This window comes from Lytechinus variegatus, chromosome 19, assembly GCF_018143015.1.
Source record: "Lytechinus variegatus isolate NC3 chromosome 19, Lvar_3.0, whole genome shotgun sequence".
Lineage (NCBI taxonomy): Eukaryota > Metazoa > Echinodermata > Echinoidea > Temnopleuroida > Toxopneustidae > Lytechinus > Lytechinus variegatus.
The window spans coordinates 13,826,553-13,853,580 of NC_054758.1; the positions used below are offsets into that span (position 1 = coordinate 13,826,553).

At 38.1% G+C, this 27,028-nt stretch overlaps 1 protein-coding gene across 3 annotated transcripts in view; it reads right to left on the reverse strand.

Moving 5' to 3' along the window:
- Positions 1–27,028, reverse strand: part of LOC121405751 (receptor-type tyrosine-protein phosphatase eta-like) — a 70,761-nt gene that overhangs the window by 26,297 nt on the left and 17,436 nt on the right. For all 3 annotated transcript variants that reach the window (XM_041596705.1, XM_041596706.1, XM_041596704.1), the window contains 3 exons: positions 21,502–21,548; positions 17,619–19,403; positions 16,637–16,927 (listed from right to left, as the gene is read on the reverse strand). In XM_041596705.1, the coding sequence (XP_041452639.1) occupies positions 16,637–16,927; positions 17,619–19,403; positions 21,502–21,526 (2,101 nt within the window). In that variant the 5' untranslated portion in view covers positions 21,527–21,548. The remainder of the gene's footprint in view (positions 1–16,636; positions 16,928–17,618; positions 19,404–21,501; positions 21,549–27,028) is intronic.

The following is a 27,028-nucleotide window of genomic DNA, read 5'->3' on the forward strand; positions in this document are numbered from 1 at the left end:
GTGATATCAAATCAAAATTTCTATAAATGGAAAGCATAGTTTACCAATTGAACTTCATGTATATGCGAGACAAGAGACTTGGTGTTGCAATGTTTTAACAAAGGTACTGAGGAAAGTTAGAATAAACACGTACTTGAATATCATAATTTAAACTTATTATTGCGAGAAAAGTTTGCCTAACCCCTGGAAACTTTATGAATCATTCCCAGGTAAGGGGAGTGTATTCACTCGGAATGGACTGATGTCAATGGTTTATGGTACTGCTAAAGCCCTTGCAACACATCTGTGTTCATGGTGTAGGAATGATCAGGTTTAAAGGACAGTTCCACACATAGGCCCGTATTCTGAAATCAGGTTTAACTTACACCATGGTCTAACTCTGTACTAAAATTATGGGAAGCCAATAGTGTCAAAATTTTTATTGTACGTTGTATGTTTCTTATGTTTACTGTGCTTTTTCCTGATTCATCGATGGTGAAGACAATCATCTATTTATATTTCCTAGACAATTATCAATGATTTGAGAGCCAAAATTAGCTGAAATATGACATCTCTACTGTTGATTTATGTAATGATTGGCTTTCCATACTTAAACCACAATTTTAAACCTGAGTTTAAGTTAAACCCGACTTCAGAATACGGGCCTTGGTGTTGCAGTGTTCTAATAAATTTACTAAGGAAAGTTGGAATAAACACGTACGTACTTGAATATTATAATTTCTACTTATTATTGCGAGAAAAGTTTTCCTAACCCCAGGAAACCATATGAATCACTCCCAGGTAAGGGTGGTGTATTTACTCGGAATGGTCTTGGATGTTTTACATTTCCGCTGATGTCAATGGTTTATAGTACTGCTAAACCCCTTCCAACAAACCTGCGTTCTTGGTGTAGGAATGATCACAGTTCCACATAGCGTGTTCACAGTGCACTGAAAATGCTCCGGTGTTGATTTAACACCAGCACGGAATCTATATATGTCAACACTGGAGAAGTGTTAAGCAACGCCAGTTTGGTTTTGGTCTAACACCAGATATGTGTTTATACAACACCAATAGTATTAAAACAGCATCGATGTGATTCCAACCTGGTGTTATTTTAATACTTCGATCTCTGGTGTGGACATATATAGATTCCGGGCTGATTAACACCGGAGTTTTTGCAGTGTGTGTTTACCTATTGTGGGTTTGTTTGAGGATATGATTATAATGTTAAATTTCTCAAATTTGCTCTGTGCAAGACATTTCACACTGTGGACACAGCTACAGTGCGAGCATTCACAGTTTATTGAAATAGTGGGCTCTGCAACGTTGTATTTAATGATTTTAACGTTGTGAAGTCGCATCGTGTGTAACACTATACACCGTGAACATATTCTGTATGTAACGCTCTAAATACACCGTGAACACACTGTGGGCGAAATGATACAAAAATTAATTCATAATGAAAAGGCCTAATGCATAATAATTATATATCAAATACATTATCATCATACTTCTTACCTAAGAGAAACATCACATTCGCATTCATAATGAGTACTGATTCCAGATTGATATCCACTGTAGCTCCAAATATATTCCAGAAAAGAAAGAATGGTTATTCGAAGACATCAAGCAGATTCTCCTTTAGCATTGACTAGTCTGCAGGCACAGACCCTGATTGAAACTTTGATCAACAAGTGTGTCTCGACGCAAAGACTAGCACATACAAAACTTGATGGTTCAATTGAGCGAGAGGGCCTTCAGTACACAAGGTATGAGTAAGCTGCAATTCAGACCCTTTACTTGAGTGAAGGGTTTGCACAACAGACTAATCATTGATCTGGTAGACAACTGTCTGAGAGATCATGAAAGCAGTGGTCATCTACAACGATCACATGGTCCCTTGTAAGCGCGAGGGTGTGACAGAGAGGAAGTCTGGGCAACGTCTTTCTGACAGTATACGAAGACAGTGTCCGAACTATAGTGTCAGGCATAGAGGGTATCCGGAGCTATACACCTCCATGCTGGGAAAATTCCTCGAAAAAGGGTTCTATCATAATTCAAATTATTCAACCCAAATACGAGAAAAACATTCAATGGCAGTATAAATCACTTTGTATTCCCTAAAATCCTATAGCGCATTAAGTCCTTATGGAAAGAATCTTTGAGCCATCAGTCATTTAGAGAGTTAAGAGCTTTAAAGATTTCCCAGTAGCCGAGCTAAACACTCCTTCAACATGTTATACACTTCCGATCAGAAATTTTAGTTTCAATGGATACAGCTAAATTTGCTCTTACTTGTTAATATACTCGATCGGGAATGATGCGCAAAACTGTTATTAAAGCACTTTCGTCCAGACCTTGTAATTCAAATTGATACAGTGATGGACTCCTTTGTTAATATACTCCTCTAGAATTAGAGCGTCAGAGTACTCCAGAAATAAGATCCAGGTCGATCAAATCGTATAGGGTCTAGGACCAAAGGCTTTAAACGATTCAAATTGCTCAGCACAGAGACGATAAAGGATATTCAACGGTTAACAACCCCTGATCAAATCATTCAGCAATTTGTTCTAAAAGACGCAGCATCATCATGTCCATGAAGATAGATCAAGTTTCCTGTAAAAAGTATCCATATACAGTTAGACAATGTTCCCTTGATATGAAAAGTATCAAGATCACATATCCTATACATCCATTTATCCCCAATTTTCGAAATGTTTAACACAAAATGCTAATTATTCCGACCTAATGTGGTATACATTATGGTCCGTTATGGAATTGAGCAGACTTGTCCGAAGCAAACGATTCCAAAAATAATGCTCACCAAAATGGACAAACGAACCTCACTCGGCACAATCGGGTAGAAAGTATAACTTGTTGGCACGGTTGCAATGGAAATACAGGTCAAATACAACCACCTCCTCATAAGATCCGTTACACCACGTGGTGACTGGATTCAACCAGAAATGAATCCGAATGGGACTGACAGCGCGTACTATCCAATTATTGATTCGAATTCATCCATATCCTGACGAGTGACGGTCTTGGAGGTTAAACAGCTACGCGAGGTTGACCAACTACAGAGTGTCGAAAGTCATCAGGTTTATTCGCTAATAAGCACCGCCAAATTGTTCAACGTCTGTAATAACTTCACTCCTTTACCGCAAATCCTGGCGGAAAGGATTCCCATTGGTTGAATGATATTGAAATTAGAGTGCTACAAAACAGTCTATCCTATTGGATACTGCTTCCAAAATAGGCGTGACTACAGAGATAAAAGGAAGGTAAAGGGGTTTTCATGATACCAATTTGAAGAGAATCTAACGGTATTCTATCTCACTGTACTGCAAAAACTCCTGTGTTGATTTAACACCAGCCCGGAATCTATTATGTCCACACCAGAGAAGTATTGAAACAGTCTAAAATACCAGTTTTGGAATCAAACCGATGCTATTTTAATACTAATTGGTGTTGTATCAAAGCCTATCTGGTGTTAGACTAATACCGAAATCGGTGTTGTTTAATATTTCTATAGTGTGGACATGATAGATTCCGGGCTGGTGTTAAATCAACACCGGAGTTCTTGCAGTGTAGGGAATGACATGGAGTGTGTCAGGGACCCTAGGGACACCTCTCACAAGGCTCCTCTTAAACCGGAAAAACGGTGCACTGTCCTCACGGGGGCTCTGTTTTGATTGTAACGAAGCTATCAGAGTCTAGACGATCCGGGAAAAATAATATTAACAAAATCAAAAGCGAGTTCGTTGATACTATCAAAGGTAAATCCCTCCTATCTACACCTGGTGTATATTAGAAATGATTAAATGTTAGCGCTTTTCCTTAGAACGAAGTTAACAAAATGTTGCAATTATTCCAACGGGCATCTTCGGAAGTGTTAAAGACGTAAGGTGTTTATTTGTTTTGATGGATAAAATCAACGAGAATGATGCAACTGTGGAAAGTGTACTGCTTCTTGAAGAATTAAAAAAAGACACATACAATTGTTGTATATACAAGAGCAATACGTTGTAGTTCCATGTGAATTATGTACAGTATATTTTGGTTTCTTCCCAAATTGTCTTGTTCCAAGATGTCAGAAAGTAACGAGAAACACGTGTTAAAGGCAACAACTTCTTGACAAGAGCCAATAAGTTAAGGGTTTGATAAGTAGGCCTATATGATTTCTTGTTTTCTTCCAAAGTTTGGCTTATTTCAAGATGTCAGACGCTAACCAGCGGCACATGATGAAGGCAAAAACTTCTTGACGAGAGCCAATACTTTAAGTGCTTCCAGTATCCTGAGCGGGAGTGCATATGCCAGTCCTGATTTCCCCTTTCCGTACGCCCCCAATTTCTATCCTGTTCTCGTGCGCTTTTTGAAGAACTTCGCTTGTCCCGACGTAGGCCTACCAACCAACTTTCGTTGTTTTCTTCGCGTTAACATACAGCTTCCCCTCGCCATGTTTTGTCGTTCATTTAATATTTCCGCTATCAACCTGATACACAGGTAGAAAATGTCAAGTGCATGAAGATCAGGTTTCAACCACAACTATGAAAAGCCAGCAACGTCAACATATAAAGTTGATGTTTCTTCTATTTTTTTTCTAGATATGATGTATATTCATACATTCATCGTTTTCTTGATAATTAAGTATGCTCCTCTATATTTACAACAGAGCATTGTGCAAATCTCCTGTTGGAAAGAAACATGACATTGATGGATTTCCATAAAGTTGAGGCTGATCGGAGTAATCTCAACTCTTTAAGAAGGGACCCAGGTGTCTAAAGTCTTCTTGCCGCTCCTGTAGACGCTGATTAATGTATCGGCCCTTCCTTTAAAACAGGGGGTTTGGCAAATATTCCCCTGAGTCAGGTTTTTGTAAGAGTGTCGATGAATGACTTTTGAAAGACTACTTTTCCAGAAAGGGTAGAATTCAAAGCACATTTCTTTGACAATATTACATTCCTGTAACAGTCAAGTCATTAGGGTTACACATAGTTTTGAATATTTCACTAACAAAGACTATGAATGTGATATAATGCAATTGCGTACCACGGAATGTGGGCGTGATACATTATTGATACATAACTAATATGTTTCTAGACTATTCCCAATTTCGTTTGCACATTGCGGCCATATATATCTTTGCTGCTTTATTCACCCCCTGTACAACTTGCCGTAATGCAAAATAACCCTGTAAATCTTTTAATGATGTGCAATTGTCTTTTTAGCAGGATATGCGGAATGCAGCATGGAGATATTTTGGTCATTTCGATTTAGATCAGGAGAGATAACCGCACAGCATTGGGCAGTGGTCATTCGACTACAACATGTCATTGGTCCACAGAATATATTATCTTTAAAATTTTAGCATGATTTGTTTGAGAGCTGCTTATAATCTCAACATATCGTGCGAGACCGAGCTCCAGGTCTTTCCTATCCACCCTTTTGCCTCAATAAAAAGGGTGAGGTTTTGTATTTATTTAGAAATCATATCTTGGCGTATGAGGGGCACGCTCTGTAACAGACAGGAAGAACAACATTCTTACAATATTTCAGCAACATACGGCGACAGGAGGCCCCAAGGCCCTGGTCCCAAAACGTCAAACCCCAGAGCACTATTGAGAGATCATCGTCAGTAATGACGTAATGTTATGAATCATCCGTGAAGATCTTTATTGTTATCGCTTTCAAGTTTCATCTAGAATTAGCCTTCAATTTCCAAGGCCACTGCGAACATCATCGATAAAAAAAGGAAGATGAGTTGTGGGAGACAAAAGAAGTGTTCCGTCTCTTGCATTGACTCATTTTAAAACTGAGTTAAAAATGAAATTTGAGAACATTAACCTACCTTATTTTGTGGAACGATGTCCCCATGAGACTGAATGACTGATGTGAGTTTAAAACTGCGTGAAACGGGCGTGTCACATTAAAATAAAGACCGACGTAACTTGGATTTAGTTGTAGCAGGCCCACAGAGATGGGGTGAGTGTCGCGGGGACTGTAGGATCAATTGATATTCACTAAAAGAATCGTTTTGTCTTTTGTGTGGATTCATTAAGTTTTGACAAATGAACATTAACCATATTTACCTGCGTTCGCAGAACAATATCCTCGTACTAGTTATGGGATTGGTGTGAGGGGTTTTGTATGAAATGGGACGAGGATTTTCACTAAAAGAAGTGTTCAACACGTTTTATGTTCTTTCGTTGACTTATATTAATATAAAAAGTTTTGACAAATGAAATATGAGAACATTAACCCAGACACATTATAGAACAATGTCCTTACGGCAATTGTGGGACTGATGTGAGACTTTTTGCAGGAAACGGGCGTTTCATGTACCGAAAAAACCGACACAACTTGGAAATAAGTGTAGCAGGCCTAGCAAACAAGACTTGTATCACGGGGACAAGGATAAACTTAAATTTCACGTAGAATTGAACTTGTCAGTGGAGGACTAAACCTAGAAATGAATTAAAGTGGACGTGTCTCACAAAAGTACGATCGTCTTAACCAACTTCACCATGGCCAAAGATGGCAACCATGCAGGCCACTCAAATGATAATATATAAATGACAATATATAAGATTGACTAAACTTGCACTTTGAAGCATGAGAAAAGCGCGGACTAGTCTTAAAAGTATCTGTGCATGAATAATATAGGCCCTAAAGGACAATTTTCTTCGGAACCTTTGGCTTTCGAATACTATATTTTCATCCCATCAGGCTTTCCGGATTCTTTCCTTAACACCACAAGCTCGACTAACTGTCAAAAGATGGGACCCCTTTCCTCTCCTATCAGTCACCTATATCTCTTGACAACAGGTTCTATTTAGTCACGCTCTCCCATTGTGACGTAAGTGATCTATTTTTCGTTTTTCCAAATTTTCTCATGTCGTCAAATCGAAATCAAAACAACAGTATTTCACCAAAACAAAGGGACGAAGCTGAAACACGATGTTAAACACGTTAATACTGACAATAAAGATACCAAATATTTGTAATACCCTAATACCCTTACCTAACAAAAAAAATTGTCACCTAAAAAAAACCCCAAACAAACCACACTGAAATAAACTCTGATCTATGTTATGGGGTATTTCTACGTATATTTAGAAAAGTGACGATTTACCAATGTCGAAAAACTATGAGTTGAATGGGAGATTAATTTCATCTTCTTTATTTTTTGCACAACCTTTGCTCGAAGTTCTGTATGTGAACGTAACACCAAACCCATAAGACCCCCCCCCCCGATTTAGCGTGTTGTCTTATGGTTTGGTTCAATTTCCTTTACAAAATAGGCACTCATGTATGAATATGCCAAGACAGAAACTCTATGGCATCTAAATAGAAACATGGAAATTAATGTTCATGTATAGGTTGACCTTGTTTCGGTATTAGGAGAATGAGGATCGATCTACAACATCATGTATAACATACTTATCGTCGCTATGGCAACATACATTCGCCCCCAAAACATGACATAAATATTTCAGACAGCCTGACTCTATATTAATTGACTTCCGAAAAGTTGAATTAAAAATGATATATTCGTTAGCTGAATGAAATGACAAAGGGTTTATGCCACCCCAATACAGAGAGGCTATATAGGTATTGTAGTGTAGACCAAGAAGCTATTTTAGACCGAAAGGGTTTAGCCCATTTGGTATTGGACTCAGAAGGAGACCAAATGCCACAAGACGACGTGAATAATAACAAACTTGCAAATATTCGCGCGACCTCGTAATGGTAGCACAGAAATTTGTTCTCGAAAGTTTTCGAAATTTTAAGCATATTCATGATTTTGTTTTAGGGATATTTATTGTTTTGAAATGCTTTCATCCAAGCGGAATGCTATGTATGGCCCTTGATCGATCGGGTGTGAAAAGCATAGGAATACAAGAAATGTCCCACTAGTCTAACAAGTGATGGTAATCACCGCAGCCACACACGGCCTTCTAAACCCAGGTACTGCAGACCAGGTTTATTCTTGGCTTTTGCTAATTTCATTTTTTATCCGTTCAGGAAATATTCCAATACCGCGGGTAAAAATCTGAGGGACGATCTCGAAAGTCAGGGTCGGTCATTTCCAATTATGAGTCATTTGCTGGATTGGGAACTTGACAGTGAAATGCTCAGTCACATCCACTCAAGACGGATCGAAGCTGTTACGTTATTACCAACATGACCAATGATATACCATCGATCGGTTTGGAATCGGTTATGTTGGTGTGACCGAAATCGTGCTACAGTCACACTACGGAAACCGACTCCAGACCGATAAAGGCTATTACGTTATTTCCAATGATATACCATCGATCGGTTTGGAATCGGTTAAGTGGATGTGACTGACATTGTGTTGCAGTCACACTTAGGAAACCGACTCCAGTCCGATCAAATCTATAACGTTATCACCAATGACATACAATTTGTCAATTGGAGTCGAATGCGCTGGTGTGACAGATATTGAATCAAACTTGGATGCATGCAGACCGCACTGGCATGACTGGGGATACGTTGCATCGCGCTACTCCGCGCGTCGTCCGACTTTCAAGCATTATTGTAAGAATTTTATTGGATTTTATTCAAAATTTAATATCAATGAATGTAAATTGATGTAACCATGGTAAAGCACGATGATTCCAACTCATGAAAGTGGATTATTACAGGTAAACACAATCACCGTCAGTGGTCACCACCGCCATCATGGCCTTCATCGCCATCACCATTATCATTAGCAACAACAACTAAAAAACATCATCCTCCTTCTCATCATCACCATCATCCACAGCAACAACTATATCATCATCATCATCATCTTTTTCTTCTTCATCATCATCATCATCATCATCGTTATCATCATCTCCATCACCATCAACAACAGCAACAAAAATAACATCAACATCATCATCATTATCATCATAACCACCACCATGATCACCATCATCATCGTATTTCTACTTTTTAAAACTTTCTTTTTTTAGACTTGATTTAGATTTAGTTCGTACATGCATTTCGAGCATTATGAGTCACTCCATTTCCTTATAGCACTGTTTATCTGTATTATTATTACTATTTTCATCGTTACTAGCATCACTATTATTATTACCATTATTATGATTATAATTATTATCATTATTAATTAATAATATTAGATAGCCAAGACAGAAAGCCAAGCGCGATTGGTCCATCATGTCCATAGCGCGTCATGTGATATGATCGAAATCAGTGTATTTTCTACGTCTATGGCGCCCTCTAGCGCAATAGATGTTACCAATTACACGGATATAATCATGTGGGACTGAAGTAGCCATCGTTTGCAATCGATCAACACTCGACATTAAAAGGAATCAATTTTCGGATCGGACCGCGGAATTTAAGTGAGTCCGACGTCCAAGTTAGATTTAACGTTAGATCTGACTAGATCTAACGTTATAGGCTTCCTTCAGTTACTAAACTGGAGCTTAGATTTGTGTAAACTTGAATAACCGTCATTTCTTTCCAGGGGATTTGTTGAACAATTTATGGATAGGCCTATGTATTTGTGAGTGGAGCCAACGTAATTCAGCGGAGATTGAAGCTTAGTTCCAGTTTGGGATTTGGTCTATCGTTAAGATCAAAGACTTGTGATGATGTCTCCCGTGATGTCTGATGAGCAATAAGGAATAACATCAGCTTTTGGACAATAAAGTTGGGTAAGTAGATCTAGATTTAGGCCTAGGCCAAGATCTATAAGTTACTGAGGTCTAACTTTTCAACGTGTTAGATCTAGAGTAGATCTAGACTAACAGAGTTTAAACGCCAAAGAAATCTATTCTCGATCTAATTCTTGCTAACGTTCAAGTTAGTGCTAACGAAACGTTAGATTTGGTCCTGGACCTGGTTCGACAACAGAGAGATAAAGGCCACCATCAACATTAGGGTCTGCAGCCGCGACCTAGTCCAACATAGATCTAGATGTAGTCATGTTTTCTCTCATCCCAAGTTAGGTCAGAATCTGCACGTGTTGATGACTCAACGTGCATTGAGTCTCGATCTGCCTTGACATTGTGTCCTGGACCCGAACCGGACTTAGATCTAGATCTAAACAAACTTGACTTTGATTAGAAATGGGTCATTCACTGTACCTAACGTTTGACTAACGTTATACCTTTCCCATCAGTCACTGTGAATATCATAAACAAGTCTAGATCTGCTGCATGCATCGTAGACCTAGATCTGTGTAGATCTAACTATATCTTCATCATTCAAGGCTATCTAAGATATTGACTGATGGGGGTGTGTAAAATATCATTAATTGGACTACCCCGAGGGACTTAGAGTTTCCCTCGTGACCATATTTTCCCGAAGCGCGCCGGCGGTCCAAAGAATGTTTATATTCCATACCTCATCAGTCAATATCTGCATAATATTATTATCCTTATCATTACTGATATTATTATTATTATTATCGTCATCATTATCATTATCATTATTATCGTTATTATTCATATGTATTTTGGACCCCATGTATGAAGAACAGATCAATTAAAGCAAGGAGCTCTGAAATGGGCCATCCATCCAACCGTCCATTCAACTCGTATTAGTGTTATGAATATGTTACACTGTGTTTTTATGGTTTCAGAAATAAAAATAATAATCATAATATATCATCATCATCATCATCACCACCACCACCACCAACAATCGTCCCAACATCACCACCACTACTCCAAGCAACTTCAACATCAATATTTTAACCACCACTATCATTATAATCACGTCTATTACTATTTGGACATCATGCATGAATCCAAAGGAAGCAATATATTTCATCTATTTCCCCCAGTTTTCTAAAAATATCAGATTCCTAATTTTCACATGAGGATTATCAAATTTACCACGATGAATCAAAGTCAACATATAGGACCTATTCAGTTTGATGGATGAATAGAAAATCGTATCTAGCTTACTGAAACTCAATGGCCCTATGATAAAAAGATTAAAACAACAAACTTTTTAAATGAGTAATAGAATAAAGACATAAAGAGAACACAAATTCGTTTTTTTTTGAAGCACCCTAAGTATACGTTGTTGTTTTACAATCGATATATCACATTCAACTGAAGCAAATGAGTAGGCTATAAATTCTTTGTTGCATGCAGCATGCAGCCCAGCATCCGATAGCAAATCTGCGAATAATTACATAATCTATGATTGATCTTGGAAATCCAAATCGATTTGCAATAATGATCGTATTTATTCTTGTAACATCCCCAAAATAGTCATAAGTTGTTACTATTCAAAGTGGTAGCGGCCGTCATATGAGCTTCAACTAAATTCTTAACAATTTTAACTCTTCAACAACGGTAACTATATTTTTTAGTCAACACATTTTCGGCATTACTCCTATGCTCGATCTGTAATGAAAATCATAATCAGAAAAATTGGAACCATTGGGATTCCGGGAACCTGCCATCTTCTGCTTTCCGGGCAGCGTGAGCGACTGAACCACCAGGCTATACACTGTTAGAAAATTTATCCTTAAAATTCATGCAGCAGAGTCTCGAGAACACCTGCAATCTTACCAGATTGCGTAATCTTACAGGAAATTGGTATTTGGTGTATGGAATCGTACAAATTTCCTTGAATAGAACACAATTTCCCCTTTGTAAACCATGTAAACAGATATGTTCTGTTGAATTGCAGAAAAATTCCTCTTTATGAATTTACAGAATTATTCTCTTACTGCTTTCTGCAAAATCATTTTTCTTCTGTAAAATCACGGTTTTTTTACAGTGTATTCTGGTTCACGGCTAAATGAATATATGATCGCCATAACAACATTAACAAACAGCCAATCACATTAATGCACCCATTGCACTTCCTCGCAAGGAATCTCGGAAATAAAACCCCCTATCTCTCCTCCAATCTCCCATGTCTTTCTATAAATAAAAGATGCCAACGTCCTTGCGGAAGATGAAGAAGTTTAACCACAATGATTCACTTCCACGTTGACTTCCATCCATCATTCCTTGAGAGAGAGAGAAAGACCCAGGTGAATCGTGCGATTGTGAACTTCTAAAGGTAGGTCATCATCAGTTTGTAAACAAAGACGAGGGGGTAGGAGAACTACATCACCAGTGATTGGTTAACATTGGTTTGACTTTTAAAAATCTGAGCTAGAAGGTCACACTTGTCACCTGTGTCTGTGATATGTTACAAAAATGAAGCCCAGAAAAAATTGCGTTCGAAAATAATTATTTAGTGCTTCAAAAATTGAAGTATAAAGTGACCGGAAACACCATCTTAATTTCATCCCATACACTTATGTGTACTATTTAGGCGTCTATAAGACACCTATTTACAAACTCGGGGTTTGCCTTGTAGTTCTAGCTTTTCATTCTCAATAATGGTAGTTTTCAGGGTTTATTAGTTCTAATACATGCACTTGTACACATGTTTCATCTTGGTTTGAGAATTTTTTAATCTGTTGCTCACAAAGTTAAACAATACCTTTAACGATGTTTGAGACGATATCAATCAATATATTGACGGTGTAAATACATATGTATAAACGTTATGGTAATCACATGTTATCTTTGTTGTAGGATTTTTTTTCTTGTTACCTTCGACATCTCGGGGAACTTGTTTTGATCAGCACATTACACTAGACCTTCAAACTTGGGAAATTCCTTTAGGAAAATAATAATTTACAAATATTTCTCTCAAGAATTTAAGAATTGCTAATGCTTCGGCATGTTTGTTTTGCTATTACACTTCTGTGTTCTCAATTTTTTTGCCCCAGGTAATCTTTCCAGATTCCAGGGGAAAATTAGGTTCCTTTTCGGCCAGTACAAGCTCACTTTTTAGTGAATAAAAAACAGTGAAAATCATTTGGCACTTATCATCGAACATATACAAACATGACAAATCGGCTAATTGATTTATGTAAAGGAATACGCAATTCAGCCACAAAAACCCTATAAATTATTGATAAGCAGCTTGAAACCATATTCCTAATTAAAGTCCCGGTCAAATATAGTCGACGTAGATGCAATCTGCGTCCGTTCAACACATTGTCGTTAGACGTGTGAGACGGCCCTGATAACGATCTGAACATTTTATATTAATAGATTAAAACGGCTAGCACCTTCTTTAATTGTCTTATGGTCAAGATAATTGTGAACTAAAAAACTCAAATATTCTTTTCTCAGACCGCGATCGGAAGTCATCTTTAAACGGCAGTAGTAATATGACAGAGCCTAAATGTCGAGAAATAAACCTAAAAATAAAGCAGGCAGACATTTATTTGAAGATATAAAACTTTCATCTTCTGGCCTATACTACCCATTTCAAGGGCAACGCAAGAGTATTATCTTCAATTTGATAATAGAAGTAGCATAAAGTTATGCGACCTATGCCGCCTTTTTACGTTGTCCTTTCTAGTCTTACTTTTCTTATTCTTCCATTTTCATTAATTTTTTTCATTTTCCCCTGCCCCCTGTAACGCCGCCCCGACCCCCTCGTGGCGTAATGAGCAAAAAAAAAAAAAAATGGGCGGAGCAAAACATGGTACATGAAGCAAAAATTGGAAAAAAAAGAAAATGTCACGAGCGAGCACAGTTTTTTACCTTCTTAAAAAGAAAAGCTAATTTTGTGATAGATTTTGAAAATACATTTAGAAAATAACATATTTTGACCCTTTAACCTTTCTCATTTTATCAAGGTGGTGGTAGAAATATTTGGGGGCACGCCCCCTAACCCTCCCCCCCCCCTCATTATCCACAGGTAATGCCATTCTTATTGAAGGGAAGGGATATCAACCTGGGAATTTTAAATCTAGGTCCATGATATGCTTTCCTCTCGTTCCACTCAATCCACTTCCGTTAAGAGAATTCCCCCAACTGCAAGGCTAACATCATTTCGATTTCGCATGTTCAGTGTAAAGAATTCACGAGTCTGTGAAACGCTAATCATACGTCGAACTTCTGAGGCGCTAATTATATTCGCATATGTTTTGTTCATGATCGAGCACTCTGTCAAATTATTGTTCATTTGAAATTGCACAATTCATCCAATGCAAAATAATGCAATGGTTTAATCTAGTAATGAATTGTAATAGTGGCACGCATTATAGGGGATACTTATACCAAAATTAAAGATTATCTCGGATGGTTTTTTCCTTTTTTTTCTTTGTAGTCTGAATGAGCTGAGACATCGCTTTCATTTCATTCACTTGGCCTCTTTCCCGAGACATTATGTATTCTACTCCCTGAGATATCGATTGATATGATTTCTATTCCATTTCCTTTCTCGTCGAAGAAGTCATTGCCTTCCGCTGAAAGATAGCGAAGTCATCGACTTTGGGTCGATTTCCGTTCTATCGCGCATATCACGTGATACCATACTCGATCTCGATAAAATAATAGCATGAACACGGATTTATCATCAACAGATTGATCCACTCCCCCGATTAGAATCGTGTCAAGAATAATTGTAAAGGAAGTTGAACAACATTGGCATTGCTAATCTAGCAGAATAGCCTTCATGACTATCATGAATAACCTAAAAAATCATTTATAAGGAATAAATAGAATAAAAACAACAGCAAAAAACACCTCCAAAACGCATTTAAAGATTTCAAACTGATTTTAAATTTTTTCCAAATGTCAGAGTGAAGAAACAAACAGTTGCAACAACACCGCCTTCAATGGGAACGCTGCCGCGAGGATTCCGCGTTTTGGCTTCATTTGAGATGGATCCCTTGCAGGGCCCTGGGAACGATTTAATATTTGAAAGCAAAAAAAATGTAAAAAGAATAAAAAAGTTTCTCACTAATAAAAATAAAATGGAGATCAAATTGGTCCAGAGAAATTCGAAAGGGGAAAAAAAAGTTTTTCACTAAAAATGGAGATCTACTTGGTCTAGAGAAATTTGTAAAGAAAAAAAAAAGGTTTTCACAAAAAAATGGAGATCATTTTGGTTACATTTTTCAATTTTTACACATCTTCCATAATTCCTGGCCAGGGTGGTGCCTACGGAGAATAATACACGCAGCACTCCTAAGGAAACACTCCAGCAACCCGCTTCCCAGCTCCATGATCCCTTGGAATTCGACAAAGTGTCACAGAGATGATTCGAACAAATACACAACCAAGCAAAAAGAGATATGATTTTCCTGCCAAAAGTCGGAATGAACATCATTCATCCATAACGTCAGAACAAGCATGGAATTGGCACAAATAATTCCCTTCGCTTTTTGTTATTTGAAGCCGTTTTATTTTTTGGCTTATTTACTTAGAAGTACGTCTTAGTCATGTTAATCAATTGATTCAACTAAAATTATAGATTCAGCCTTTAAAGTTGATAATGGTCGGAGAACTACAAATACATAAAGCTCTCACTGCCTCTCCCAAGCCCTTATCTATTGCATATTTTCAGGGTGCCCCTCATATTGATTCAAACATAATAATGTGGCATGGCTTTTAACATTTCATCCCTCCACCTACACAATTCACTATCTCTTCCTCTCTGAACCTTCCGCCTACCCCTATGGATCGCTCTTCGACTGAGCCGATTGTAATCTCATTTGGTAGCGGTTTCATGAAGAATTTATGTGTCTGAACGTCAAGGGTAAGTTGCACTTAACATAGGTATTACAACCAGTTTTAACCCATAATCCCTACATACCCCTCTTCTGATAGCGTGAGTTCCCTACGAATTGCTGAAGGGATTGAGGTTCGAGCCCTGGTCACGTCTTTCGGATGTTGCCGTTAAAGGTCAGTCCCAGACGGGACCTGATGAATATGGCGATTTAAAACAGGCATTATATGCTCCCAACCAAGATTTCAATGCGACTCCCGTCAGATATTTTGTGCGTGAAATAGCCCCCCCCCCGCCCAGCCATAATTGCGCAGCCGAAACTTTAGTATGATTGTGATCGGACACATCAATAAGTCATTCTATTTATACACCAACAAATATGCTTAGATATTCTCATTCACATTTATACAAATGTAAACTTCATAAACATGGTGGCTCTGTGGTATCGCCTCATGAACAGGAGGTCGTGGGTTCGATACCTGGCCAAAGACTTTAAAAAATGGGACCTTCTGCCTTCTTGTCAGGCGCTCGATGTATGAGAATGGATAAGGGTAATACTAAGATGTATTGTTATGCAAGGCCCGCTGGAAGAACACCTTACAGCTGAGAGTAGCTACCCTGGGTAAATAGGAGTTATTATTAATAACAATGTAGGCCTGTACGTAACATATTGTTAAGTTGCTAAAATATAATCAATGCCATGATGGATACTTTCATTCTTCTGTTGTGGTGCAGGTCTAATCTTTCTGCTCTTACAGGAGTTATGATTTAATACGGTTATTGCCGCCGAAGTTACAGTGCTTCTGAGACAAAAAAAACAAGGAATTTTGTCAGATCTGACATGTCAGACAACAAAATAATGATAAAACACTCCCAAGGGGAGAGTTTCCTTCCACTCTTTTAGACAAGTTGCCATATCTGACAACTTTCCCTGACTCTGATTGGATGAGAGGCACTGTCACTATGGTAACTGTCAGATAAAACGTCGGACAAGTTTTTTCATGAAACGCTACCCAGACCCAATTTTCTTGCAAACATCTCAGAACTCATTCTTAAATAAACTTACCACTAATGAAGTAAGCTGAAGGAGTACTTGCGATGTTTCCTAATCCATCCTCAGCCGTGACCACCAACCTGTACGAGCCCCCTAGAGGAACACTGATGTTCCAACATCCCGAACCGGAGGAGATGAGGGAGGAATGCACCTGGGTCTCGGGATGGGTCATGTTGTCATGGTTACGCCGGACCAGGTGGGCGTGGTAGGTGAAGTTGGAGAGAGCAAGGGATGTGTTGCAGAGACACACACTCGCGGACAACAGGGCGGTTTCAACCTCGCAGAGACAAGGAGCCGGAACAGCTAGGAAGGGGTAATAAATTAAGAATCACCAAAACGTCGTTTTTCATTAATATGCATATTGCATGTTTTTACAGTTCGTAGTTCTGGAGGAGAAAATATGCAGGTGCAGGAACAGCTAAGAGGGGTAATCGAAAAGAATCGTGTGAAAACAGGTTTCATTAATATCCCATTCTGCATATATACAGTTCGAATTTCTGGACAAGGAACAACTACGAGGGGTAATAGAATAAGAATCATTCAAACTTCGTTGTATCAATATTCTATTTTTCTTAAATTCTTTTATATTATGTTCTTCTTGATCTGACAAAGAGCCAGGAAAGAAGGGTTGAATGAAAAAAATTAACATCTACATAATTAATATTTAATTTTTTATTTTCTCTTGATTGAATAGGGCTATAAAGATGAAATCCTGCTTTTGCCACCTATGGATTTTGTTCTTAGAAGACTAGTAGAGGTAGATGGGGTCAAGTAGCTACTCGTAAATACCGCTCATTGTAAAGGTATTGATTATGACGATAATTTTGGTACTTTTCCATTGTTGTGAAAAACTTTCAATTTTTTCCCCTAAAATATATCATTTATAAATCTACACATCATCATCGGTGGTGTGCAAAACAGTTTATATAAGGCAAAGTATACAAAATGACCCTAAAAACAAATCTATTTTCTTCATTGAAATAAAAAAAAATACCTGGTGTTTCAATAGTTGTAGTAGCCTCCGTGTATATCATTGATTCGGTTGACGTATTGTCAGTGCCAACGAATTCCATCTCTTCAGATGATGATGTTTCTTGTGTCCAAAGCTCTAAAGGAGCAGTTCCTTCTGCTACATCAGTCATGTCCGTCATGAGATCAGTTTCCATGTCCATATCGGTGCCAGGAACGGTTTCATCGGTCATGCCTAACTGTGTTGCTGCTTCGGTAACAACCCCAATGCTACCTACCTCCAGCGGATATTCTGTGGTCGTCGGTACATTGCTCGCGTCGGTCGTATTGAAGGACGGCTCGTCTACCTGCGTAGTTGGTTCAAGACTGACAGGGTCAAACGTAGAGGGCGTCCCATCAGTACCTCCATCGGACATGGTTGATATTTCCAAGGGCTGCTGCTCAGTTGGCAAGACTGTGGATTGTGCACTTGGTGCGGATGTTTGCATTGTTTGATAAACTTCCGTATTCGAAATCTCAGTTGACAAGTCGGTAACCTCAGGAAATCCAGTGACTAGCGATTCGACACTTACTGCTTCTGTTGTTTCTACTTGACTCACAGTCGTAAATAAATCTGGTTGTTTAGTGGTTACAATTTGTCTGAGTGTTGTAGGTTTCAAAACGGTTGCATCAGGTAATCGAGTTTGCGTTTCCGATACAGTATCTAACTCTCCTATGGTGGTCAAAAGAACTGCCACTGATGTTGAAGAATATGTGGCAACATCGGCGTCAGTAGTTGCACTTGAGTTAGAAACAATATCACTTTCTGTCACACCATGTATCGAGGTGATAATATACTCTGAGGCAACCCTTGGCGAGGATCGCAGTCCAGGCTCTCCAGGGATAGGGGATTTAGACTGGTCCTTGGGAGTAGTCTGAAGCACTTCCTCAGATGGAACAGAACTCGATGAGAGCACTGTGGGATCGGGTGTCTCTGAATTGTTTGCAATTACATCCACTTGACGGGTGATATCTCCAGGAATAGGTGTTTTGGAATGGTTTTCTGAAGTAACCTCAAGCATTTCCTCAGAAGGAATATACCTCGATGAGACCCTTGTGGTAATTGATGGCATTGGACTGCTTGAAGTAATAGACCCTTGGCTAACATTATCAACAGGACTGGGGGTTTTAGAATTATCCTCTGAAGTAAATCGTGTCACTTCCTTAGGTGGCACATAACTTGGTGAGACCACTGTGGTGCCAGACGGCTCTGGACTACTTGAAGTAATAGGTCCCTCGCTGATATTATCTACAGGACCAGTTGCTCCAGAATGGTCCTCTGAAGTAACCTGCGTCACTTTCTTAGATGGTATATAACTTGGTGTGATGCCTGTGGTGAAGGACGTTCCTGAAGTGGCTGAAGTGTCAGCCAATCCACTGATATTATCAGGGCTTGGCGTCGACCCGTTTCCGAGATCTGTCCTTACGACTGTAGTCCTTGTTTGATCCATTTGGGATGCACTAACAATAGATTGTAAAGTCGATGAACTGGCTGGTGAATTTGTTGTATTTAAAACATCGCTACTGCTTTTTGTAAAGTTTTGCTCGGAATGTGCCTTTGAAGTTTCCATCAGTAACAACGATGTAGTCCCAAGGTTCGTGTCAACGCTGCTAACTGTTATTTGGGAAGGACTACTGACTGGGAACTCAGTTCTAATTTCAGTTGCTTTTGTAGTACTTGTGTTCGTGTATCTTAGGCTCAGGCTGCCGATAGGTGGCGCTGTGCTGGTTTGAGGTGACGACCATGTTGATTGCACGACGGTTAGTATTGCTGTGGACAAAAGCAAAATGATATTCAAAGATACTTTATTTGAGCATGATGAGTACTGTTGGAAAGGGTCACCAGATAACTTTGGAGAGAACGTCTCCCGTACGGTGAATGTTTCCCATTTTTTTTTTAAAAAGAAAACATTTAGTTTTAAAGCCGAGAATAGTCAAAATAAAATTCAATTCAAAACAAATAATTTTCTCCAAATTTATATTCTTATCATATGTCATACAAATCAACAGTACAATGAAAATAAACAATTGAAATATTAAATATGAATACAGTATACGAACATTATGATTATGATTAATTCATTAACTAAGTGTGAATCATCTTCAGTCAAAACACCCCCACATAACCACACATAGCCCCCCCCCAAAAAAAAAAAAAAAATATATATATATATATATAAAATAAATAAATAAAAAAATTACAGAACCAAAGATATCATATGAACAGTAGATCAACTATATAAGACAGTCCTAGGCAATAAAGATTTTATCTCAAGTTCAGCGGTCAAAGAAAACTCGGTGACTTCCCCTCTGACTTCAGCTTCAGATGGTTAAGGACTACTGGAGGAAATGGCGTCATAATTACATTGAAAAGGAGTGACTGATAATGGATTTTATTATCGTAAGGACGGAAATCCGAGTTTATTAGCCGGGAAATTCCTTGCCGCAGGACTAGGGATAGTATTGATTTATATCACTGTTTTTACACCAGTCTGGAGCTCAGTTGAACATGGGAAACAAAATCTATGAAATAGTATGTGATATTTACATCTTAAGAAGTTACAGTCACTCTCTAAGCGTGCATAGATTTTTATATTGAATGGAAGATTTTCATTTCTCTCGACAAGGTGTAAAAAAAAAATCACATCCGTATATATGTTTAGTTTTGAGGGAAAAACAAGGAATCAAAACGGCAAAATATTACGCGACTTATTTACTGATATGAAGTTAGAAATGATCCTTCCTTGTGCATTTAATTTTTGGACAAATGACCTTAAAAAAGCAGATATTCCTAATCACGGAGTATAGAAAATAATTAAATGATATTCATGAACTCAGAGCCTACACTGTTAGAATCGGATGTAGTGGTAAATGACGAACCACCAGTTAGTGTTAGGTACTCACACCATTGCACTGATGTTAGTTAATCGTCTAACGCAATGGTTGTTGAATAAGGGGAATTAACAACACATTAAAAAAACACTGTAAGTTTGAATGCATGTTTGTGACCGTAAATGTAAACCGGTATTTCAATTTTACTGTTTTGCAGAATAACTTGACAATCAAGATATCAAGCTTAATAAAGAATTCAGAGGTGTATATGGTTTAACATTCCCTTAAAAAGACTGTATGTTACATTTCAAACTGCAGCGTAGATATTATCAACATTGACATTTGAATTTTCCTCGGTGCAATATAAAGGATAAAAAGCGACATGTGTCGCCTACACTCCGTCAAATCCCTGAGCATTTAGGGATTTCATAAGCGATGCTAGTTCTGCATAAAACGCTTCAGACAGAATGCTCTTTACGTAATTAACTTATAAATATGGCGAAAACATACAAGATATGATCATAAACATCATGCGAAGAAGTCTAGCTATACTAGCTATGATGACGGTACAGTCGCTACGGCCACACGAACGAAACCTACTCCAAGAGATGTGACGTGGCTCAGTGGGCAAGTGTACGGGCTGTGAATCACAAGGACCGAGGTCCGAATCCCATCGCATCCCTCGCGTCGTTTGGCAAGGCGTTTTTCTACATTTGCCACTCTCCCCACCCAGGTGCAGTAAATGGATAACCGGTAGGAAGGAATTCCTTGAATGCTCGAGCGTCCGATCAGGGTAGCCGTTCTAAAGCCGGGGTAACTGTCTGCAGCACTTAGTAACATTGCATTAAAGGCGATATAACTGTTGTATATTCATTGTTATTATTACAATTACAATAATGATAATTATTATTATCAACAGCATCGTTATTGAAATCGAACCGACAAATTGTGTGTCTTTGCCCATAACATAATACTTTTTGTCGGTCTAGAGTCTGGTTGGCCTTTGCTACTGTTTCAATAAAAGAGAAAATACTTACCAACGATGTGTACGAGTAAATCCATGATTCCTGATCGATCGACAGATCTGTAAAATTAGATAAATATAGATAAAGAGAAGAGGGAATGAAAACACACTACCAGTTATGCGCGTCAGATGAGCAAATGAGGACTGCGAAGCTAAGTGAAATGCGGGACTGTCTAAGCCCGCATAATTGCAGTAGGAAGGAAGTATATACCAGGAACCAAAACAGGGATACTGATGACTCCAAATTCACTCTAAACAAATATTGTGTAAAGGTGCTCCATGAGGGTAATCATGTGTCCAACCAACATTGGACATTTCTTTTGGGCATTTTTATTTATCCAGTGTGGTGAAAAGTTTGCCCATTCTAAAATAATTGCTGCTTACTTTTTTTTAAACCTTATTGGACAATATGCTTCCCGCATTGGGTAAAGTACTGCCCCAAATTGGTTGGACACATAACTACCCTCGTGGTGGTAAAAAAAATTACCCAATACTTTCAACTTGTTACGTTCCCTTCTGTGTAAAAATGAATGGATAAAGGCCTGGATAACACATTAAATCTTGCCAAGATGTGTACATACATCACAACTGGAAAGACCACAGTGTCCTACAAAGTGTAGACAGTGTGAAACACCTGCATGTGGAATTATTACAATATCAAAACCGAGCATTTTATCTTTACTAATCATACCTGCACATTGTTGTTGGTCAGCAAACTCACGCTGTCGAGGTGAACACGGTGTGAAATTGTGTTCACACTGCTAAATTTAGCATTTTTACAGGGAAAATCACAATCTCACATAGTTCATTATACACATTGTATGTAAACGCTCTCTAGAACAGTGTGAACATAATTTCACGCTGTGGTCATCTCTACAGTTTACGTTTTCACAGAATGGTTCACATAGTCATGATAGTAGACGGTGTTTTCAAAGAGTGTGGTTTTGCTTTGTTTCACTGCTTGATTTTAACAAAGTGGATGTGATTTCACACTGCGGTCAAACTTTGTTTCACACTATGAACACACCGTGCGATGTTGTGTTCTTTCTAGTCAGGATATGTCAGGCTCCTCAGGCAAGGTATCATGGTACTGCAGAGACGTCAGTGTATATCAGTGTGTATCAGTGCGAATTCTTTCACAAAGTGCCACTTTTGTCATTTACCTCCTTTTTGCGCTCAAGAGCGGAATGGATTGATGGGCTTCAAGTTCATACTTCCTTTTTGCTCAGAGATGTTACACTATTCATGCTAAACAGGTAATGATTTTCAACGTAGTCAATGCCAAGAATGAAGGAAGTAATACTGTATCACATTGACAGTGTGCGGTTTTAACTCTTCTTTCAAAACAGGTTTTCCCCCAGTGTTTGGTATTTAGATGAAACATACTGTTTGTGGGGTGAAATAACCCAACTGATGTGCACTTTTACGCATTGTTGTGTGAATATCTACCCACGAAACGTGCCTTTTACCTGGAGGTCTATGCTTTTCACTAATATTTTACCCTGCAATATACAATGTATGTTTTTAAAACTGAAAAAATACAGCGTGTGTTTACAGTAGGTTCAGAGTAATGAGCACGACGTGTGCATATGTTCAGTGTCTTCGCAGTGTGCTTACAGTGAGTTTACAATTTTATTTTATTTATTTTATTGATTTAAAAACAGGGAAGCCCACTCAACAAAATGTTGGTCTCCCATGGGCCCTGTGACAGTGTACATATCATAACATAACAATTCATTTTATACAAAGCAACATCATAAGAGATCCATAAATAGATTAGTAACTAAGTACATGTGAAGGAAATAAGGAAATATACAATTAACAATATAATTACAATTATTTAAAAAGCGGATGACGTGAAAGTAATAAGACGTGTATTTTTACAAGTACAATGAGCCAAAATCTGTAAAATTAGGGGAGCAAGTTGAAGTTGTGAGTCGAACAATATCAAAATATAGCTAGGGCTATATGTTAATTATGTAAATGAATGAGGTACAGCTTGAAAAGAGGAATGCTTATAATGTGTCATGATCAGATAATGCTAAATGTTTTTTTCAAATGAAATTTAAATGATGCAATGCTAGTTTGAGATCTTATTTCAGTTGGTAGGTTGTTATATAGGGATGCGCCGTCATAGCATAATGCGTTTTTACGGTATTCTGTGTGACATTTAGGGAGTCGCCTAGTCATAGTGTGTGTACAGTGTGTACACAGTATGTCCACAGTATTTACATGTGTTCACAATGTGCTCACGGTAAGTCACATCGTATTTTCATTGTATTTATAATTTGTTTACAGTATGCTTAGCCGGGTAATATAGGAGCGCCTTGAGCACCTAACAAGGTGGATATGTGCACATTATAAACACCCTATATTATCATACTATTATTATTAATATGTGCTCATAGCGTTATCACAGTGTGTTCACGGTGTGTTCGCTCAGCGAGCAATGTGAATATGTGATGCACACTGTTAAATGATTAAATTCCACAGTGTGGACTTAATTTCACACTATGGCCACCTTGATCGACGCTAGTTTTGAACTATTAACATTAATATCGATGTGGTTCAGTCTGTCCAAATATTCGAATTCAGCAATTTGAAAATGATTTTACATATGTGTTCTATACTGTGAACACACTGCGGAATTCCGCACTCTTTCGAGCAAGAATTATCCATAGACGATTTTTAAAAGATAATCTCACACTGTGGGTACATCTGAGGTGCTATAGTGTTCAGTGAGTGTTCATATTTCAGTCTATATGTGATCATGTGAAAGCTCAAATTTAGCACTCTGAAAGTAATATCACACTGTGCTCCGCACATTGGGAAAGTGGGTTGTTTCCAGAAGGAATATGCTGCCGTAAATAATATTTCCTGTCATGACCATTGCATACCACATCCGCTTCCAAAATAATTTTTTTTTCTGTAAACCAGTTAAAGATGAAGTCCGTAAAACCCATTCTTAGATGGTATCGGCAGATTAATATGGCTAAATTAAAATTTTGCTACAGGCCTTTATGAATCTATCACCCATTCCCAACCGAATAGCCCCAAATCAAAACTCAAAACCGACTTACTAGTATCGATTGCCAGATTCTTTTGTTGATCAATTCTTTTATTAGGGCAAAGTACTTTACACTGTATAGCTGGTGAAATTTGCAGTATAAATTCTGAAAACACATTTTACAGTAATAAACAACAGTAAATTTTTAAACCGGAACGAAGATTCCGGTCATTCCAATATTACAAATGTTTTTTTCAAAACCGGCAAGTGTTTTTTTAATCAGAGTTCTCGTATTTACAGTGAAAATAATTGAGAAATTTCATGATGTACGCGATATACGTACCCGATAACAATGCAATACCATTAACATATCAAATAATTTACCTTTATTAGTCAAACTACCTGGTTCAGGCACCATTATACAAAAAAAAAACATTTGCCCACATACATCCTCTGACCAAGTGCAGGACTATTACTTGTGCGAAAGTCTTATCCTTGAAGTATAATTAAGCCTACACCTGCGACGTACATATGTTCCATGAAAGCTGTGAGATATATCGAAAGGGAAAACAATAGGCCTATTTTGGCGCCATCCACACCGAGGATTCGAAAAGCACACAGTTCATGTACCTTCTGCTCCGTTGTCGCCATAAACATATTTTTTGACAAAATGATTTCAAGATGCAGACGAACAACTCGGACCTACCTGGAGACATTATCTAACTCAGTAAGCAACCAGCTCCACTTCTTATTTCATGCATCCTGGCAGTGAAAGCAATAATTTCCCCGATAAAACTTTGTGATTCTCCCACAAATATGCGTTCATCCATCCACTGTCGTTTGTATAATTACGCATTTCTTCTCGCACTATCAGATGCTCAACCACAACTTCAAAACAATTTGCCGTCTTGTTGAAAAAGTGAAAGTATTATCTCCTTATGGAAAGGGATCTAAATAGCAGCCTCACAAAATCTGAAAGGAATATATCCGCTATTATACCCAGACAATGGGGGAGATAAGCGGTTAGTACTGGACTGTTCGACCAGCACGTCAATAACATGCTTCTAATAACCTATTTGGCTCTGCGCGAAAGGCGCAACAAGAATGGTTATCGACCCATACACGAAGATGTACGGATGGGACTATGTCTGACGACACCTAGCAGTAATTGAATGGACTGGAGGGGATATGACAATCCTGGTCAAGCGTGAAATGCGGTTATATGGATTCGAGGAAAGAAATCTATTCCTGAAGCTTTTGATATGGACGCATTCCAGCGGTGTCATCTGAACTTTTTTGAGTATGTAAACATGAAAGTTTCTGATTTCATTAACTTCATGATCATTATTCGATTTGACTTGACATGATCTTTCAATTAAATACAGGGGAAGTTCACCCAGACAAAAAAAAGGGTTCAGTGTAAAAATAGCAGAAAAAAATTATTAAGGGTGAAAATTTGAGGAAAATCCATCAAAAATTAAAAATGTTTTAACAACTTTATCATTTTTTATTTCGGACATCACGTGCAAGCAACTTCCCCAGATATCATGCAGTAAAAATTACTGAAATGTCATTCCCCCAAAATGAAAATATTTTCATTGTAACATTTAAGTTAGTATGTCAACATAAAAAAAATCATACCCACTCCTAAAAGGAACAAAAATATTAATCGAGACGTGAACCATTAAAAATAAATATTGCATAACATATGGGGCAGCTGTTCGTATAATTATGACGTCACAAATCAAAACCATAAATTCCTAATAATTCTTTTATATTTAATGAATTTTCCTCAAAGTAACCTTCAACAATATATTTTTTATATCTTTTGTTTGTTACTTTTACAATAGTCTTTTCTTCAAGACGAACTTTCCCTTTTAAAAAGCCACGTGGGCCCGAGAAAGAACACAGTTCAAAAGTGTGTTTCCACAGTGTGTTCACTTTTCCCAGTGTGGATCATAGTACGACATCCCCTTCACACTATTGAAATTTAGCATTTTAGCAATTTGAATCACATTTCACATACTGCAGGTGATTAGCATGAGACTGTAGAAGATTCCAGTGTGAACAATGTAAAGCACATCTTGACTCACATTGGAACATACGGTGAGACACTGTTCTTTTCCACAACTACTACCCCAACCAGTCGAGGTGTATATACAGGCCCTAGTGAGATAGAAAAAAAACTCTACACACTGATAATTTCTTCAAAATCAGATGCAAAAATAGGAGAATTTACGGTGGCGTTTTAAAGTTTTGCTTAGTTTCCTAAAACAGTTTATGCACAACATAGGTCGTTGGCAAATGAGGGAATCGATGACGTCACATTCCCAATTTTCGGGGGAAGCTTGAGGATGAGAATGAGGGCCCATGCAAATCCCATTCCACGTTGTACTGATGCAGAGCTGCCAACCTGAAAAGGACCATTTCAGTATTTTGAAGCTGAAAAATCAGTATTTCGGTGAGGAAATCAGTATTTTCAAAAAATACCAAAGGACCACACATACAACTTCTCACTTTTCAGTACTAAATA